The sequence below is a fragment of the Drosophila takahashii genome, chromosome 3L, assembly GCF_030179915.1.
Source record: "Drosophila takahashii strain IR98-3 E-12201 chromosome 3L, DtakHiC1v2, whole genome shotgun sequence".
NCBI classification, from domain to species: Eukaryota; Metazoa; Arthropoda; class Insecta; order Diptera; family Drosophilidae; genus Drosophila; species Drosophila takahashii.
In genome coordinates this window covers 7,333,182-7,350,521 of record NC_091680.1, presented here as the reverse complement: position 1 = coordinate 7,350,521, position 17,340 = coordinate 7,333,182, and the positions used below count along the sequence as shown (strand labels likewise).

At 41.9% G+C, this 17,340-nt stretch overlaps 6 protein-coding genes across 8 annotated transcripts; 3 read left to right on the top strand and 3 right to left on the bottom strand.

The window, feature by feature from the left end:
- Positions 1–2,346: 2,346 nt before the first annotated feature.
- On the bottom strand, positions 2,347–3,703 carry LOC108061956 (vacuolar protein sorting-associated protein 26C). Its single transcript, XM_017148424.3, has 3 exons — positions 3,573–3,703; positions 2,748–3,516; positions 2,347–2,657 (listed from the first exon to the last, which is right to left on the bottom strand). Exons 1-3 carry the CDS (start codon positions 3,630–3,632, stop codon positions 2,536–2,538), a joined length of 951 nt encoding a protein of 316 aa, XP_017003913.1. The 5' UTR covers positions 3,633–3,703; the 3' UTR covers positions 2,347–2,535.
- On the top strand, positions 3,700–4,182 carry LOC138913174 (coiled-coil-helix-coiled-coil-helix domain-containing protein 7). Its single transcript, XM_070215831.1, has 3 exons — positions 3,700–3,839; positions 3,895–3,993; positions 4,050–4,182. Exons 1-3 carry the CDS (start codon positions 3,795–3,797, stop codon positions 4,158–4,160), a joined length of 255 nt encoding a protein of 84 aa, XP_070071932.1. The 5' UTR covers positions 3,700–3,794; the 3' UTR covers positions 4,161–4,182.
- On the bottom strand, positions 4,057–5,329 carry LOC108061957 (distal membrane-arm assembly complex protein 2). Its single transcript, XM_017148425.3, has one exon. The coding sequence runs from the start codon at positions 5,260–5,262 to the stop codon at positions 4,402–4,404; it is 861 nt and encodes a 286-aa protein (XP_017003914.2). The 5' UTR covers positions 5,263–5,329; the 3' UTR covers positions 4,057–4,401.
- Positions 5,330–5,678: 349 nt separating this feature from the next.
- On the top strand, positions 5,679–11,861 carry Pitslre (cyclin dependent kinase 11B pitslre). 3 transcript variants are annotated; one of them, XM_017148381.3, is made up of 4 exons: positions 5,739–6,181; positions 6,861–7,239; positions 8,410–10,648; positions 11,178–11,861. In XM_017148381.3, exons 2-4 carry the CDS (start codon positions 7,226–7,228, stop codon positions 11,712–11,714), a joined length of 2,790 nt encoding a protein of 929 aa, XP_017003870.2. In that variant the 5' UTR covers positions 5,739–6,181; positions 6,861–7,225; the 3' UTR covers positions 11,715–11,861. The 3 variants fall into 3 exon arrangements, 2 of the variants coding, with proteins under 2 accessions (XP_017003870.2, XP_017003866.2); XR_001770149.3 differs by lacking the exon at positions 11,178–11,861 and having other exon boundaries at positions 5,679–6,181; positions 6,861–7,482; positions 8,410–8,520; XM_017148377.3 differs by lacking the exon at positions 6,861–7,239.
- On the bottom strand, positions 11,787–13,698 carry Pex16 (peroxin 16). Its single transcript, XM_017148431.3, has 2 exons — positions 13,465–13,698; positions 11,787–13,405 (listed from the first exon to the last, which is right to left on the bottom strand). Exons 1-2 carry the CDS (start codon positions 13,574–13,576, stop codon positions 12,489–12,491), a joined length of 1,029 nt encoding a protein of 342 aa, XP_017003920.2. The 5' UTR covers positions 13,577–13,698; the 3' UTR covers positions 11,787–12,488.
- A 1,313-nt stretch (positions 13,699–15,011) lies between these two features.
- Positions 15,012–16,981, top strand: Pex14 (peroxin 14). The gene is made up of 3 exons (XM_017148362.3): positions 15,012–15,233; positions 15,292–15,594; positions 16,298–16,981. Exons 1-3 carry the CDS (start codon positions 15,120–15,122, stop codon positions 16,724–16,726), a joined length of 846 nt encoding a protein of 281 aa, XP_017003851.2. The 5' UTR covers positions 15,012–15,119; the 3' UTR covers positions 16,727–16,981.
- Positions 16,982–17,340: the final 359 nt, after the last annotated feature.

Genomic DNA, 17,340 nt, shown 5'->3' with positions numbered 1-17,340 from the left:
TACATTCAAGTGAATATGGCGGTGGGTGTCTGTGCCACGTTCTTTATGGTAAAAAGTTCAGGCCGTCAAGAAGAAGTCGAGTGGGGTAAATATATGTGTTTGTTCAGACACACTCGCACCCAAGTACGTATGTACATAATTTAGTGAACTTGAAACTTGCCTCCTGTTCGTCCTATGGCATATATACATATATATTTGTATATCGGATGTTAAGGAGCTGGCCGAATCGTCGCCCTCTCCAATAAAAACAGAACGAAGAGGAAAAGGAGAAATAAAGGAGGAGCGCAAGGAAATTTCATGCTAAGTAATTTATATCGGCACCTACAGTGGTTGCCAAAAATCTGAAGGCCAAAGCTTTCTTACTTTATTTAATTAAAATTAATTGCTTCGTCCCTGCACAAAATGGCAATTTTCTCCAATCAATTAGGTCAGCAATAATTATTCATAAATTAAACAAATGCCTGGGTACGTACAAAAACTTGTGTACTTGATACAATTTTAATTATTATTTGCAAGCAAAGAAAGATTAAGCATTTGACGACAATTTAATGAATTTTCAGGCTGCAAAATGATTTAAATAAAATATTTAATACGAATACAGTTTATTCGCTCAGAAGAATTTAAAAGCTTGTAAACAATATGAAAAATAAACAAACAAACGTAAATATTTTTTCGTTTAATTTAAAGATAATTTTTAGCAATTTTTTTTAAATAAATTTTAAAAGGAAAATCAGTTACAATTTAAAAATGTTAAAACATTTTTATTTAAACTGAAAATATGCTTGTCATAGACCACAGTTCCTTTATATATGTGGAAAAAACACACATAAAAAGAAGTGCATTATGTGTGTATGACGGCAGCAGCGGCAAGAAAAGCAGTATCAGCTTATTAAAGATTTAAAAAATATTCCATGCAATGCAGAGGAGAGCAGGAAATTGATATGCACTTACTGGGAACACGGAAGTCAGGGGAAAAAGTAAAAATATAGTGAAATAAGAGGGAAGAAGCATAAGGAAGGAGATTCAAGGGAGAAAGGAGGTTGCTGCAAAGTATGCTAAGAATAATACAGTAAATTCCGCTGGTTAATAGCGAGGTACACTGCTAAAAAATATATTTCCAAAAAAATAAAAAATTAATGTTCGCTAGAAATCGAAGGTTTTAAACTTAGTATTGCTTTAAACCCGGATTCTAGTTAGAACTAGGAATTTCTCGGTGTAGAAGAGAAAGATCAAGTAAGAGAGGAAAATATGGAACACAATAAAAAGAAAAATGATAGTGGGGTTCCCCACTTTACGTTTTTTTTTTTGTTTAGCCAGCTGTGTGGTAAATTGAAAGATAATAACGAAGACGGAACCGGATACGGAAAAACAGGTGGGTGAAGTGGCCAAAATGAAGCGCAGCAGAATTTCCCCCACTTCGCATCAATCACACATGGACACTGATTGAAAGCAAATCGCAGGTAAACAAAAGGAAATAATGATGAAGGAAAAACGTAATCGATACGCTTGTTCCATACTCCTTCGAGACGTTGATTAAAATTTGTCACGATATGCAGTGTTAAATCAATCAATTTCAAAAAAATACAAACGTATTAAATTTCTTGTGTATAATTCTAATCGTTGTCAATTTGTACCTCCAGTGAATTTTCCATATTTGAACTGAATTTATTAAACTTCTTACAAAAGTTGCATTTACTAGATTTGTGAAATAAATAAAAAGTGCAAAAATAAAAGACTATTATTTAATTGATAACTTTTATTATATATGAGCATTATAGTTTTCAAAGTAAGAAACTTAAAGAACTCAGCTTCACAATTTACATAAAATAAATTCGATTTTAATATTGACAAACACTTCTTTCCGGAAAATAAAATCAAAAGTGCATGTGAGAGGGTAAATATCGCACTTACCAAAAATGTCCGGCTGTCCACTTACATTTCACAGCCGCAGTGCCACCAAAAATTTGTATACCGCCAGCCTCAAATTACAAAAGCAATTTCATTTTATGGCACTTATCAAACGCTTCACGCAACATAAAACAGCCGGACACTAAATATTTCTAGTTGAGAGGAGCAAAAAAAGTCGCATGCGATATAAACTAGTCAGAATTGCAATTCGCCTGGAATAGCAAAATAATCCTTTTTCCTTTTTCGTCTGGAAAAATAACAGTTGATTGCGTAGGCGGGATATTTGAAGTAGAGAATCATTTGATAACAGAAAAATATAAATTTACAAAAATCTCGACCTTTGTAATTTTTACTCACTTTTTCAAAATAACAAGACAAAAATAAATAAAGTGGAAGAAAACCATTAAATTTTGTATTGTATATTTGTTTCTCTTAACAAGTTTAAGTAATACATTGGTTGATATTTCAAAAACTCTTTTAAACTAAAAAATTGTATTTTTAAAATATTTTTGAGATATTTCTTAACAAGAATTTAACTTATGTTTTAACTAAAAAAAAGTTACTTTATTACATTTTCGAGTCTTTTTTATATTCAAAGATAGCTGCCATATTTCATAGATCATTCGTTTAACGTCCTGCGGTAGTAATTTTGTTAGTCAATGGACCTGCCGAGCGCTTTAAGACAATTTTAAAGTTCTCACTGACTGTATAGTCCTCCTTAAACACCACAACCAGATTCAGTTCAAACTCTAAGAAAGAACGAGGGAGTTAATAAGATATTTTGGTAATAAAACTACAAAAAATTCAGATTTTACAGCTAGTAATTTATTAAAACTTACCTATTTTGAAATTCTTGGTGAGCAGCGTGGGGCAGGTGAACAATCTGGGCAGGACCATATAGATGGGTAGCTCTAATTTGGGCAACACATTACCATCGGCTATTTGAATGGTCTGGATTTCGGTGGCATCCTTGGAATATCCCTCGTCGCATCCACAGGTCTCCACGCGAACCAATTGCATTTCAATGGACTTGATGGCCGCCTCCGTGTGCTGAACAGTGATGCTGCCGGTAATCGGGGTGGTTACGCAGGATTCGCTTCGATCCAGACGTCCTGTGATCAGAAATCTTGGCATTGACAATCGCTCCTTGGCGCTGGCATTCTTCTGAAGCGAATCCGGGCTCAAACTAAAGGGCACCACCTTCTGGGAATCCTCACCCAAAGCCACGGGTTTGTACTGCACGCAGAACTGTTGGATTCTGGTCATGGATTTGCCCAGAAAATTTCGCTTCACCGTGCAATTGAGCTGGTAATTGACGTTGATGAAAACACCATGATAGGTTTCATAAAGAATTCGCGGCTCCTTCTTGCACACCAAAGGCAGTTCGAAGTGGAACTCCGAGCGACCGGCGCTCAGTTTTCCGGGGGCCGATAACTCTAGGCTATTCTGCAGCAAATTGATGGGTTTCACCGAGTTATAGAAGGCATCGAATAGGCCCACTGTCTTGGCACTTAATTGCAGATTAACGATTCCCTCCAGATACAACGTAATTCCTTCGTGTTTCGTCTCCTGCGAGCACTGAAACTGCACGCAGCCCAATAGCATGTCCTGTAGGGATATCAAATTCCGTTAAATAACACTCTAAATCACCGGTAGCATCTTACATTTTCATGGTAAACCTTATTCTCTCTCTTTAATTTAATATCAAAGAGTAGCGAACCCATTTTTATCAGCAAATAAAAACATATGAAACAGCTGATTTATCCTAGGCCGATCTGGCAGCCTTGGTGCCAGCTGTTCAGCAAGTGGGCAGCCCCCAAGCCAACAAAACCAAAACAATCAAATTTTTATATAAGTTTAATTAAAATAATTTTATTTAATTACAAATGCCTCGCAATCTAAATGCCGAACGGGACAATCCCTGCCTGAAGGTATGTTTATTTAGTAAAAATTTAAATTTCATACTAAAGATAATCTCTAAAACAGGAGCAAGAGCTTTCTTTCAAATGCCTCAACAAAAACAATTTTGATCGTGACAAGTGCGAATTTTATTTTGCCAATTACAACAATTGCAAGGAGTTTTGGGTGAGTTCTTCAATTAAAGCTGTTGTCTTAATTAATAATGTTTAATTTTACATTAGAACAAAGTAAAAAGCGAACGGAGAGCCAAGGGAATTGCTCCGTATTTGCCGCCACTGGAAGAACGCGAAGCTATTAAGGCGGAATATATGAAAGGAAAACCTCAAAGCTGATATATTTACTTATTTAAACAACACTTTGTATATAAATTAGTTATACATCAATTGCCAGAAAATGCACAATGAAAAAAACTCCACTTAAAGTCAATAAACTGAACTTATTTTAGTTTTTGTTGTTCCAAAAAGCTCCATTAAATCTAGTTTTCTAAAGAAACAATCTATTTAAAATAGTAGTTAATTTGTGAAAACATTTTTACATAATTTAATTTTAAAATTCTATAATTTTTTAACAAATTTAGCCTAGGCTGTGAATAGCATCGGCGCCCACAATTTTCAGAGCGGGCATGGACTCCTCCAGCATGGACGTGGACAATTCCAACTCCAGAGTCTCCTTGGGATCATCCAGGATTAGTAGCTTAAGTTTCGGCAGGCGATACAGGCAGGCCAGTCCATTGGTGGTGATTTGGGTACCCGAGAGATCCAAGACTTCCAGCTGCGGAAAGCCACCACCCGAAATCCTGTCCAGACACCAGTCATCGAAGGTTTTGACGTTGTGGAAGGACAGAAACTTGAGCGAATCCAGGCAGCGCAGATTCTCCAATCCCTCGTAGTAGAGGACCATGTTGTCACACCTCAGGGCTTCCACTTTATAGCCGGGATCGAACTTATTGGGCAGGTTGAATTCGCCGTCCTCGGTGGCCCGATGCCAGCGCGAATCGTTGACGAATTTGGCGGCGCCACCGCGGTACAGGATGAAATGAGCGGCAGCCAACTCGGCGCCCAGAATCTTGTGTCTCTCGGGGACAAACTGTTGCATGTGCCGCTCGATTCGCTCCTCCCGGTTGTCCCACCACTGCCGAATGTTCCGGGGACTCAGGTCGATGGGCTTCTGCATCATCACAATAAAGTCGGAGGTCTGTTCCGCGTTCGAGAACAGCTTCAGCTTGCTGCTCCAATCCTCCGGCCGGTCGCCAATGGGCGTCCTCCACTTTAGCCTCTGCTTATCGGCGGCCAATTCCGCGCGAATCCTCTTCAAAGTCGCACTGACCTCCGCCTCCTCCTCGCCCGGCTGCACCTGATTTGTGGGCATCGAGGAGGCCATCCGACTGCCACATCTTCGCAAGAAGGGGAATCCACGCGACAGGCGCTGCAACATGCTTAAAGTATGATTTTTGTAAATAAATTTCAGAGGGCTGTCGGATTAGAGATGCGCACGTTACATGATCGCTCGCGTGACTCACGAAGTGATATTATAGAATTGATATTATTTATTTTCTGTAACCATGATTATTTATGAATTTTGATTTAATTTTATAAATTAGATTTTATCTGTTTTTGTTAAAAAAAAACCATAACCCATAGCCACGTGGACTTTTGTTGATTTTTTTTTATATTTTAGTAACAATTTATGCTCAAAAAACGAATTTATTTTTATTTTTAGGTTTTCAAAAATAATACAAATATACAAACCTACACATCTAGAAGACCAAAATTTTTTTAATTGTAAATTTTATAATTGTAATGAATTTGTTTGCCTTAAATTCCCTAATGTATTGTTACGATTTATCGGTCAGATCTAAAGAGTTGTATTTTTAATTTTCAAAAATATTCAATTTCGTGTGTGAGTCGTATCAAATGCGCGGGTGGCATCACAGCAGCTGACGGATCAGCTGCTAGCACACACATTCGTCCCAAGTTGGCAGCCCCAAGCCGATGCGACGCCATTTTGCTTTTGCGTGCTGTCAAACGCTGAATTTCACATTTCCACCACAAAAAGAGAAAGAAAAAGAAACCCCAGACGTCTTTTGTTGAAGTGCGCGAGATACCACCGAAAAAAACCAAGTTAACTCACTCAAATGCTGATCAACCGCCAGCCAAACGATTGAGATCAACGGCAGCCAGGCGAACGCCGCAGAAACCTGCCGAAAATTACGTGAATCACAGGGCAAGGGCAACCCGTGCAATTGGCATTCTTAATTGGCGATTAAACTGCGAACGGCGCGCTGAAAAATGGTCAATTCGTCTGGCAGCGAGGACGGCCAGCTGCGGAGCCCCAACGACGGGCATTATCACAGGTGTGTACTGTTCCTGGGGGTCCTGGGAAAACTCCGAGACTTCGGTTCTCAAATATGCGATTCATGGAAAATTGTTGCTGCATACACACAAAGAGGCGTACATATACACACGAGAGCTGTCAGCGCGGCGGGAATTCCGCCAGAAATGTAGCCAGATTTTAGCGGTATTCCACCGTTGGCATATTTCGCCCACACATACAGCTGCGGTCGCAAAAATAGTATTAAAAAGTGATAAGGATTCGTTTATGTATAATTTTATTTATTTTTTGTTAATGATTTACAAATTGAAAAATATTTATAAATAAAAATCCCTAATCCTTTTCACTTTTTAATCAAAGTAAAAAATATATATTTTTGACCGCTCTCGTACTGGTGCATGTGTGTGTGTATGCAGAGGGTGGACAATTTTCCCCCCACCATCTTTATCTGTTGACTATAACGAATTGTACACGCTAATTCTATAATCTTGAAACGAAATTTGCGTTTGTAAAAAGAACATTCGCCCCCAAAACAAGCATTTATATCACCCCCAACATCCCTTTCGCGCTTGTTTGCTCTCCTTGATAATAATAACAAAAATACCAAGCCAAAAGAAAACAAAACCAATTTATGACGATTAAAAAACCTTATTGAATTTATTGAACCGTTTAATTGACTTGAATTTTTTCGTTGCAAATAGGCCAAAAAGTGTGTACTTGTCCCATGACCGAGGCGCGCGATGGCCAACAACAAAACCTAATAATAATCATAATAAAAAAAAACCAACAAAGCTATTATAAAAACCAAAAAACCAAAATGAAAGCGAAAGAAAAATGTGCAAGCAATATGCAAAATTCGAGTTTAAAACTGTGCACCTGCAGTGTCAACGGCAGACGGGACCGAATCTTCTCAAGCCAACCACACTAATCTCGCTTGACCCGCCGCTGGCTAATTAAATGTGTGTTCCGAGAACCGAGAACAGAGTACCGAATACCGAACACCCGAGAATTGAAATCCGAATCGGAATCTGAATCGAGATCCGATAAGCTAAGCTCCTAAGCTCTCATGTGCTGCTGGCGGTAAATTGTAATAATCTGTAACTCAATTGAATCAAACACACACAATATTGTATACTATCTTTGCTAATGCCTCTTTCCAAGTCCTGTCTCAATGTCTTTCGTGTCTCTCTGTCTCTCAAAAGATATCTCCCATATTCCCCAGCAGGTTGCGCAGTCAGTCGTGTAAGTGTTTGCATTTTACAGCCCTTGGGAGTCTCGGAGCTCCGAGCTCCATGGAATAGTCACGGGATCATCGGGGATCAGGTAAGTAATGTTAATTTGATAGCACTCAATGGTGGGTCGATTTTTTAGATATATTTATGGGAGCAACAAGTAATTATTGGTCAAGATAGTCAATTTTTTTCATTATAAAATTTAGTAATGCAAAAAAAATATATAAAAACACTTGGTATCTTCTGGTTAAAATTAGGAATTATAGTAAACGTTACCTTAAATGCTCAATTTATTTGATTTCTTGATCCATTGATTACTTGTCTCCATCCATGACCGATTTTTAGTTATATTTATGGGAGCAACAAGTTATTATTGGTCAAGATATTATATTTATTTTCAATATAAATTTTTTTTTCAATTTTTCCTTGATTACTTGGCCCATCGATTACTTGTCTTCATGACCGATTTATATTTATGTGAGCTACAAGTAATTGATGTCCAAAGATCTATAAAAGATATTGTATTTTTTTATTAAAACATTGAGTAATATAAAAAAAATCTATAAACACTTTGTAGCTTATATTAAAAATTCTTTATAGCCCATTGATTACTTGTCTCCATGACTTCCAACTTTGTTTATGCATCCACAAATCGACCCACCTAATTGCACTCGCTGCTGCTTGGATATGGATATATAAAATAGCGCCAATTATCTGAGCAACTCCGAACCGATTGCCTCAAATAACCACCCAATAATCCGCTTATGTACTGCACCAAAGTTTCTGTATCTAATTTCGAAAGAATTCCAGAGCTAGCATGGAACTGGAGTCTCTTCAGGCATCCAAGGGCAAGTGTAAAATGTAATCCGAAACACCGACTGCAGCTACGTGCAACCTGGTCAGAGCAGCGCCTGGTCAACAGGGTCGAGGGTCAATCATCGGTCCAGAATCATCAGCAGATGGGACACCACTAAAAGCATGACACCATAATTTTGGACTTTCTCTCTCTTACTTTTAGCCGCGGCGAGGACGATGAGCATGAGGCGGACACCGATGCTCTGTACATACAACCACCGCAGGCCAGCAGGGAATCGGGTTCGGGTTCCAGGCGTGAGAAGAAGAAACATTCCCGCGAACGGAGGCGCCACAAGGAACGCGAAGATCTAGGCCTGGATCGCGATCATCGCTATGAATATCGGAACCGGGAGGAGCACTACCACCATCACCATCGAGAAAGAGGCGGCAATGTGGCAGCCGCATATCCGAAACACCACCTGGGCCACGCCTACCATTACCCGCAGCCGCCGCAGCAACAGCAGCAGCAGCCTTTGCCGCCCGCTCCCAGCTATGCTGCCCACCACCATCATCATCACCAGCATTTAGGCGGAACGAGGGCAGCTCCCCGTGGCGATTACCATTCCTATCCATCGGGCTATCACTCGACCAGTCGCCATGCCGACTATCCCATGGAGGAGCCACCGCGACGCGGCGGCGGTAAATACGCGGAGAGCAAGGATGCGGAGAGCCTGGAACAGGATCTGCGTTCGAGGCTGTTGAAGAAGCGGCATAACTACGTTAAGGACTACGAAACGGAGGAGAACTACGAGCGGGGCGAGCGGCGCAAGGAGCGCGAGCGAACGGGACGCGGCGGTGGCCACAAGCCAAGCCGACATGAACGCGTCATCGAACTGCTGGACAGTCCCGAAACGGAGCAGCACCACCATCAGCACAAGTCGCATCGCAGCAAGTGGAGAGGCGAAGAGACGGAGCAGCAACTCAGCAGAAGAAAGGTGCCCGAGGATCTGGAGTTGCTGGCTCGCAGGGACAAGCTGCTCGCCGCCGAGCGCGACAGTCGCCAGCGAAAGCAGACGGCGCGCGAGGAACTGGAGGCTCGGCGGGAATTGCTACGCGAGCGGAACGAGCACAGCGATGCACTGAGTCCAACGGCAGTGGCCGCCAGCGTAACCGCTGGCCTGAACATTCAAGTTAAGCGCAAGTCCAAGCCGGATGGCTACGAGAAGGAGGTGAAACACAAGAAGCGGCGGGAGGAGGAGGAGATCATCGAGGTCATCCGCGATGATGATGATGAGGAGGAGGAAAGCGAGGAGAGCGACTCTAACGAGGAGGATCACGAGGAGGACAGCGCCGAGAGCGCCACGGAAACGGGCAGCGAAGAAAGCTATGCTGGCAAAAAGAAGAGCAAGATTAAACCGAAGGCAGAGGAGGATGACGAGGACTTGCCCTTGCCCGACAGTCCGCTCAGCGTGGGCGAGCTCTACAAGTCGCCCAAGCAGCGCCAGCGATCGCGCTCGGCCAGCTCCAAGAGCAGTTCCCAGACCAGCAGGAGTAGTCGCTCCAGATCGCGGTCCAGAAGTCAAAGCAGCCTGGAGGATGGGGAGGCAGGAGCAGCTGCCTCGCCCAGCAGCAGCACACGCAGCGAGGAGCGTGGGATGACCCAACAGCAGCAGGCGGAGGAGAAGCCGGAGGAGAAACTCAAGGAAAAGGCACTCAAAACGCTGGAGGAGCAGATTCCCTGCGACGACAAGGGCGTTCCTTTGCCCAATTATTATCCCGGCGTGCAGGGCTGTCGTTCTGTAGAAGAATTCCAGTGCCTCAATCGCATCGAAGAGGGAACCTACGGCGTGGTTTATCGCGCCAAGGACAAAAGAACCAACGAAATTGTGGCCCTCAAGCGGCTGAAGATGGAGAAGGAAAAGGAGGGCTTTCCCATCACATCGCTCCGGGAAATCAACACTTTGCTCAAGGGTCAGCATCCGAATATCGTGACCGTTCGCGAGATTGTCGTGGGTTCCAACATGGACAAGATCTTTATTGTGATGGACTATGTGGAGCATGACCTAAAGTCGCTCATGGAAACGATGAAGAATCGTAAGCAGAGCTTTTTCCCCGGCGAAGTCAAGTGCCTGACGCAGCAGCTCCTGAAGGCGGTGGCCCATCTCCATGACAATTGGATTCTGCATCGTGACCTGAAGACCTCGAACCTTCTGCTGTCCCACAAGGGCATCCTCAAAGTGGGCGACTTTGGATTGGCAAGGGAGTACGGATCGCCGATCAAGAAGTACACCTCGCTGGTGGTCACTCTTTGGTATCGGGCGCCCGAACTGCTCCTCTGCTCGCCCGTCTACTCCACGCCCATCGACGTCTGGTCGGTGGGCTGCATTTTCGCCGAATTCCTGCAGATGCTGCCGCTCTTTCCGGGAAAATCGGAGATCGATGAGCTCAACAGGATCTTCAAGGTAGGAATTTATATAAGCAATTTATTAAGCACAAAAAAATCTACCAACTTTGCTATTTTTTCTATAAAAACTGGTTAAATGGATTTAATTCAAACCAATTGTATATTTTAAAGTGTCATTTAAATAACATCCACTAATTTTTATTTTGCTCTTCTTCTTTGGGCTTAAAAAAAAAAAATTTTAAGTTAAAATGAAAAAAAAAACGCTTCCCAGGGGCGGTTTTTTTTATGCAGAAAAATATGCGACTAATTTAAAACGATCGGTTGAGCCGTTTAGAAATGCCGATGATCACGTACTTTCAAAACGTGGTTTTGAGAAAAACGCACTAAAAGTTTAAGAGGTTAGGGAACTAATTTTAGCATAACTTCTAAAGTTTTTGTCCGATTGATTTAAAACTTTTTTTTTATAATCTTAAAATGTTAATCTACAAGAAAAAAAATTTTAAGAAAAGTCATTTATTTTTTTTAAGACCCTACCCCTTCCTTAAAAAAATCACCGATATTTGACTGTAATTCTTCTTTTTTTTTAGGAATTGGGCACCCCCAACGAGAAGGTCTGGCCCGGCTACACCGAGCTACCCGCCGTGAAGAACATGCTGTCGCAGAACTCTCAGTTCACCGAATATCCCGTCTCGCAGCTGCGCAAGCACTTCCAGGAGAAGACCTCCGAAATGGGACTGTCGCTGCTGCAGGGCCTGCTGACGTACGATCCGAAAAAAAGACTGACGGCCGACGCGGCCCTGAAGCACGACTACTTCAAGGAGCTGCCGCTGCCCATCGATCCCTCCATGTTTCCCACCTGGCCGGCCAAGAGCGAACTGGGCGCTCGCAAGGCTCAGGCCTCATCGCCCAAACCGCCGTCCGGTGGCTCGCAGTTCAAGCAACTGGGACGCGACGAGCCCATCGCCGTGGGCGGGGGAAACAAGCTCTCATCGGGGATCATCACCGGGAACAAAAAGAGCCACGCGGCTGGTGGATCGTCGTCGGCCAGCACCGGTTTCGTCCTGAATGCCGGGATAACGCAACGCCAGCTGGCCATGGGTCCGGGATTCAGCCTGAAGTTCTGATTCGCTGTTGGATTCTCTGTGTGTTTTTAGCCAATTACGATTACTATTAATTGTTATGTATAGTTAGCGATGTAAGTGAAAAATTTCGTTTAATTGTATGTGTAAAAATATTGTTCCATATATAATTTAAAAAGCCATACAAAAGAATGGGGATCGATAAGCGTTTTTCATTGGAAATGTGGAACAATTGGAATTTCTTAGGAGCGGAAAGCAAGTATAGCTTAACAATTAAGGTATTTATTATACCTTTTATTTTGGAATAGTTTGTTGTGTCTTTCACGTTGCTAAGAACTAGAGCCCTGCATGAATTAATAGAATTGAATGGCATAAATTCCGAAATAATTCAAACGACAATTTCTTTTAAAAAAGAAATGGGCATAATTTTGTGGTTAAATCTGCCTGAATTTTATTTACTATGCTTTTGTTCTTAAAAGAAAGCACAAAAAAAAGTCTGTCAAATTCAAAAAATTCATAAAAATTATTCATTACTTCGTTCAGTTCGAAATGAATTAGAAAAACATTCAATTTATTTCACATAGAATTGAATTAATCAAGTTTGAAATTAAAAGATTTACGCAGGGCTCTATTAAGAACACGCCAGAATTAAGAAAAATATTTTATTTTGGCCATTTTCTCAACATTCTATTAATTTTCGCTCCTAAAACGTTGTAGTTACCAAAAATGGGCCCACCCTCTGTTCACTCGCCATGCATCCACACCTGTAACTTTAAAACTTAGCCTAGGGGAAATACTTTAGCTCCATCGGTGGACTGCCTAAGTGGACCACAGATAGAAGTAAGTGCTTTGCCACGTGGGAATGTAGTCTTTCAGGGGTGCGGCCACCATCTTTGCAATTGGCACACTGCTGGCCACAAAATCTAGGATGCGCTCCAGTCTCGTTTTGGTGAAGCTATCGTAAAACGGCGATCGGACGAGGAAGTACAGGATGTTGATGCATCGCCGGCTCAACTCCAGTTTCTGTTGCTTGGACATGAGGTCGCGATGCTGACGATACAGATGGATGCTGTACAGATCGATGGACAGGGCCACCGCATACTGTTTCCAGCTCCTCTGGCCGAACAAACCCATGGCGGCCAAGTGGATAAGGGGCTTGGAGATGTACAGGTACTCGGCTTGCAGCAGTTTCCGCGGGATCTGCGTCTTTGCCGCCTCATTATGGTCGATATGCAGTTTAAGGTCGCGATATTGCAGCGGCGGAGCACCCTCCACCTTGCGAATTACACGACCGGATCGCTTGAGTTGGAAGGTAATGGAGTGCTGGGACTGCTGAAGCAGATCACTGGAGGATTGCTCATCCGCCGACGACTTGCGCTGCTTGCCCAAAGCCCTGCGATTTAAAGAGGCGATGGGCGGCGAGGTGATTATATCCGAGGTGGAGTGCTTCAAGATAAAGAATCGGCCGGCCGCCTTGAAGGCCTGTATTAGCGCTATCACCAGCCATTTGCCGGATTGACCGAAAAGCCGGCGGGCTGATATCTCGATGAAAACCTCGCTGTATTCGAGTGTCGTCAGCGTGACCTTTAGACGGTAGCAAAGTTTCGATTGCAGCTGGATCACCGAATTCTCCCTGGCATTCCGTGCCCGTTCGATGATCCGATCGTTATAGAACACCAGCATGTTGGACAGGGTGTAAACCAGCTCACTAAGCACATTCGATGAGGATATGCGACCTGGAAGGCGGCCAAAAGTTAGCTCTCTAGGATCTGTATAAGCATTGAGTTCAGTTTACCTGCTATAAAGTAGGAGACCCACTTGGCGGTGGTCTCGAAATCTCCCACCACATCCGGGTTTCTAGCCACCCACGCCTCGTACGCCTTCAGCATGTCCTTCAGGGAATCCATTGTAACCGGAAAATATCGCCTTTTGCCCGGAAAACCAAATGAAAGTGAGGAAATTCTGCCTACAGGTAAATCAAATCGGTGCAGCTGTGGATTTCTGGGATTTTGGCTGAGGCGTTAGTGCTTTCTTGCGAGTAATCGGAAGGTGGCCCAAGGTGTTCTTTGTTTTTGAAGTACAGTGGGTATTGGTTGGGCAAAATAACTAAGCTTAGATTACACACAAAATAACAAGATACTTTAAAAAACTTGTATAAATTGATTTTTTTTATTATAGATTCAAAAAGAAGACTTTTGTTATATACTTTTACAATTCAAAAATATTTTAAATTTATTATGTATTTTGACATTAGAAATAATCTTCATGTAATAAAAAATTTTACATATATATGTATGTATCTTGTACTTTTTCGTACATATAAAAATAAAAGCTGCAAGAAATTTGTTCTTCAGACGTCACATTCTATTGTTGTGACGTCATAGCTTCGACTGCACCCGATGCATCGCATTATTTTTCGTGGCACGTGCTCGCTGAACGATTCTACGGTTATATCTCCTTATCAAATAATACATCAGTTCAGTCATCACAAGCTTGGAGGTAAACTTACCTGGAATCCCAATATAAAATCACCGTAATTTTAGATTTACATACACATATTTTACATTCGGAAGACTTACCATTAATTAATTTCATTAGCCACCTAGTAATTGTACTAATATCGACGTCTGGATTATCTGCCACCCACTTCTCAAAGGCATTCTGGATGTCCTCCAAAGAGTACATGGTGTAATGTGTGTCCTCAACCATTTTTTGTCGTTCCTCTAATTGCTCCATATTTCTGTGTAATTTTCAACAATTTGGGTTTCGCAGTATATAGGGGGATTCCCTAAACTGTTGAATTGCTGAATTGTTGAAAAAGGGAACGACCCAAAATGACTCCTGATGAATTTTCAAACAGCTGTTATTTGTTGAAAAATTTCACGGAACTTAAAGCATGTAAAATTTGATTTATTATTGCTAGTTACTGTCTAAAAGTGTTGCCAAGGTAAGAAGAACCACAAATATGCTTTCTAAGTTGATTTTGAAATAAATAATGCGTACTGGTGATACTAAAATGTTACAGAGTTGCCACGACTATTTAAAAAAGGTGACAACTCTGGCTTTTCAGCAATTCAACAAAATTTTCAGCAGCCCCGAGGCTGATGAATTGCTGAAATTTCTGAAAGTTGACTTTGTATGGAACAGCTGATTAACAGCTGACCAAAATTCAACAATTCAGCAATTCAACAGTTTAGGGAATCCCCCTTATATTTCTAAAGATAACTGAGGCCGGCTTCTCTAACGTCACGGAGCAGCTAAAATACTTTCCACCTCACACCCCCACCTCGCGGAATCCCTAACGCCTTAAGGATTTCAGCAGCACCCTACCGTTTGGCCACACTTTTGTTTGGGCGACACTTTTTTTTGCGATCGAATTGCGTCTGAAATCGGGTCGCTCCGTTTTCTGTGGATTAGCTAGGCAAGATTGAATTAAGGGTCGATATACAGATGTCCAGCAACAACACGGACACCGGGGACACGATCATGGCCACGGCGACCGCAGTGCAGCAGGACAGGGACATCGTGGCCGGCGGCGAGGAGCAGTTGCCCCGCGAATCGCTGGTAATATGTAACCCCCTCGAGTTTTTGTCTAATCTATAATCCCGTCTATTCGCCGCAGATAACCACTGCAGTCAGCTTTCTACAGAACACCAAAGTGCGCCACACGACGCTTATCCAGAAGCAGCAGTTCCTGCGGTCCAAAGGTCTCACCGCTCACGAAATCCAGCTGGCCTGCGAGCGGGCCGGCGTCTTCACCCACGACCCCAACAATCCGAATCCCAGTCCGAATACGGTGATCAGCATCGGATCCCAGTTGCAGGCCTTGCAGCCGCAGCCGACGGTCTTCGGCCGGATCCGTGAGATCATCCATTCGGCAGCCCTGTTCAGCGGAGTGGTCTACGCCGTCTACCTCTTCTGGAAGGTGAGTAGTTCGGGGATTCTCAATATTAGGGTACTAGTTATAGATACAAATTAATTAGAACCTTTGGTGAAGGTATTCCACTTCAGGTAGCATATATATTCCATAATTTCAGTTAAATTTTTAGGTTTTTTTGTAATAACTGAAATTATTTTATTTATCTTGAAAAGTTTAAGTTATCTTGAAAAACTCATTAATTTAATCTTATTATCCGTTTTAGAACCTATTCATTAACAGTGTCCAATCTAATTGGGTTATCAGAAAACATGAGAGAGATTGTACCTAGGAATACTCTAGATTGGGGTATAGTTTTTTATAAATCATAACCTAATATATACAGTTTCGAGAATTTACTCCCATAAACCGGAGTGATAGTCCAAAGATCAATATCTCATCTCAAGCTAATGTAAAATATTCTTGAATGACTCTTGAGATATATCAAGGAGCTTCAGTAAATATTAAATATGTAGTTGAAGCATTTAGTAACTACCTTTAAATATTAACTATGTAGTTGAAGTATTTAGTAAATAAATAATGTTTTTCTCACTTAACCCATATTCTTGATCTATTAACTTCAAACTAAGAATTTATGAGGTTCATTTGCAACAGTCCAAAGATCATTTCGATTCATCTAATACCCATACATTGTACATACATATGAAGTGAATAAATCTTAATAAATTTCCAAAACTGTAATATTTTTTAGAAATACATTGCGCCCTACCTGTTTGGCAAGCCCAAGAAGAAGCCGGTCGATGAGGTCCTGGACGACATTGACAAGAAGGTGGAGACACGCACCAATGACCTCAACAAGGAGATTTCGGCGGTCAGGGATCTGATTACCAGCCAGCAGAGGGAACATTCCCAGCAGCTGAACCGCGAATTTAGCAACTTCCGCAGCGATCTGGATGCCATCAAGGGTCTGCTTTTAAATAGGAAGCAATTTGCGGGCCCCGTTGCCCCACTTGCAGTGCCATCCATTCCCGCCTGGCAATTGGCCGGCTCTCCGCATCATCATCATCGGCACAGTGGGTCCGATGACAACGAGAAGGGCGATGATGCTGGCTCCGGATCCGGATCCTCAGAGACCGAGGTGGTCACCAAGAATAGCGACTCCAGCTTGGAGATCATGTAATGCAATCAGAATACGAGGCTGGCTATATAGATAGTAGCATATAGTTAAGCTGCAGAACAGAACGTTTGTAAATTGAGTTTTCCCTTAAATGCCTTTAAGATTTATTGGTTTTTTTGCTTTGCGTTTATAGCATTTAAGTTTTCTTTATAGTCAACAGCTAATCCATATCCAAAAGTACATACACACACTCACATATACACACTTATGCGATACGATGTCTATATAATGTAATAATAAAAAATGTTTACATAATAACAGGTTTGAATTTAAAGAAACTGTTTAATTAAGCGCAAAAATGCTTTCGTGTAGTTTTTGTTTTTTTTTTATCGGTACATACGGGGTGGGAGTAGCATATCGGTTTAGATAATAAATTTCGACTTAGACGTTAATTGGTTTCTAAAAATTTTGCCGAGTGCTACGTTCTATAAATTGGCTAAATTCTCTTTAGTTTGATTTAAGAATATGCCGAGCCGAGCTCCTCAATGAGTTGGAAATGAACTCTTCGAAGAACCCACCCAGATCCTAAATGGATTTTAATTTAATTATTTATTGTGCGGTGCGTAGTTATGATCTTGTTTTAATTACAAATTTGGTTCTCTGCGCTTTCCGTATTT